This window comes from Theobroma umbraticum, unplaced genomic scaffold (assembly GCF_002168275.2).
Source record: "Theobroma umbraticum cultivar Fairchild unplaced genomic scaffold, ASM216827v3 scaffold_44.0, whole genome shotgun sequence".
NCBI lineage: Eukaryota > Viridiplantae > Streptophyta > Magnoliopsida > Malvales > Malvaceae > Theobroma > Theobroma umbraticum.
In genome coordinates, this window is record NW_018397255.1 from 6325944 (window position 1) to 6327619 (window position 1676).

Below are 1676 nucleotides of genomic sequence, written 5' to 3' on the forward strand. Positions count from 1 at the left end.
TGTGTCATTGATGTCATAACTATTGATGGGAAATTTTAGAGGCAATAGCAGTGATAGCGAGAAAAGTTGCCATAGAGGGCATTGGAGACCAGCTGAAGATGAGAAACTTGAGCAGCTTGTTGAACAGTATGGTCCCAAGAATTGGAATTTCATTGCGCAACATCTTCAGGGAAGATCAGGTGACATATCGGTTTAGATCTCTCTTCTATTATCTGATCTCTCAAACTTGCTCTAGTTTTAAGAAATAGATTTATGTATTCACTGTCTTGGTATGTTTTGTAGGCAAAAGCTGCAGACTGAGATGGTACAACCAACTTGATCCTAATATCAACAAAAAGCCATTTACAGAAGAGGAAGAAGAGATGCTCCTCACTGCTCATGGGATTCAAGGAAACAAATGGGCTTCTATAGCTAGGCTTTTCCCCGGAAGAACTGATAATGCTGTCAAGAATCATTACCATGTTATCATGGCAAGAAGAAAAAGAGAAAAACTGTTAATCTATAGCAAGAGAACTGGCCGGGGAAATCCTGATCATTCCAAGAAAAACAATGTTGGTGGTAAATTTGAAGGGTTTTCGAGGCCCCAACCAAAGTCTGACTCCAAGTTAGGGTTTTGCAGGTTTCAAGTCACTCATGACAGACAGGGTTTCTCGTTACTGTCTTCTTCAAATTCATCACCTTCTTGGCTGAGTGGACGTGGATCAACAATCACAAACGATTCATCAGGTTATTATGATGGTCTCAGTAGAGAAAGAAAAGATTATGTCAGGGCAAGTGATCAGGATGAATTAGTTAAGAAAGGCTGCAGTAATTTCGTTGGACCCAAGGCTGTTCACGTTCATCATTCATTCACATTCTCAAATTTTGGAAGTGAAGGTGAGACGTGCAGGAGAGGTTTAGTGAAGTTCACTGATAACCGATCTGCACTATGGAATCTGCATATAGTTTCTCAAGGAGAAGGATCAATCAAGCACAAGGATATTCCCTTGATAGACTTTCTTGGTGTGGGAATCTCTTAATTTCTGAACCTCTTGAGCTAATCTTTTCCGCTAAGTAGAATATTGGGTCAATCTTCAGATCTTCCTATATTTATACTTGATTTCCATATATATAATCTTATCTAGCTAGGACTTGAGTAGCTAGTGTATGCAAAAGAAAAATAGGGCTACAAGTCTTTTAAGTACATTATTCTTTTGCAGATTAATTAGATGGAACTTTAAAAATATTCTTGCAGTAATTATAATTATTTGTTTTCTATGGTTCATTTGTGCACCTAGTGAGGCATGAATAATTTTTGAACTACATACATGTGTAAGGTATGATTCTCTTTTGGCTTTCCCTCATGCCATTGCTGTGGCATTTCCTTTCGCATATAGATTAAAAATTGAAAGCATACAGATAGATCATCAATTTTTGATTCGTTTAACTTTTTAAAAAATTTAAGAATTTTTGTTGATACGTTGCAATCTTCAATAATGCAGACAAATGAATATTCTTAGTGTATATTCTTAATATAAGAGAGAATTAGAATCTAAATTAATATTAATTTCTGCCCAAATCCATTCCAATCCTTAGCATTTAAATTATAATCAAGTGACAGCACAGTTGAATTTGAGTTTACAGATAACACCCAAAACTTGACGTGAGGGATGACATTTGGAATACAAAATGCTGTT

At 36.2% G+C, this 1676-nt stretch overlaps 1 protein-coding gene across 1 annotated transcript; it reads left to right on the plus strand.

Annotated features, from left to right (window-relative positions):
• On the plus strand, positions 1–1153 carry MYB69 (myb domain protein 69). Its single transcript, XM_021419228.1, has 2 exons — positions 1–179; positions 283–1153. Exons 1-2 carry the CDS (start codon positions 26–28, stop codon positions 1017–1019), a joined length of 891 nt encoding a protein of 296 aa, XP_021274903.1. The 5' UTR covers positions 1–25; the 3' UTR covers positions 1020–1153.
• The last annotated feature ends 523 nt before the right edge of the window (positions 1154–1676 follow it).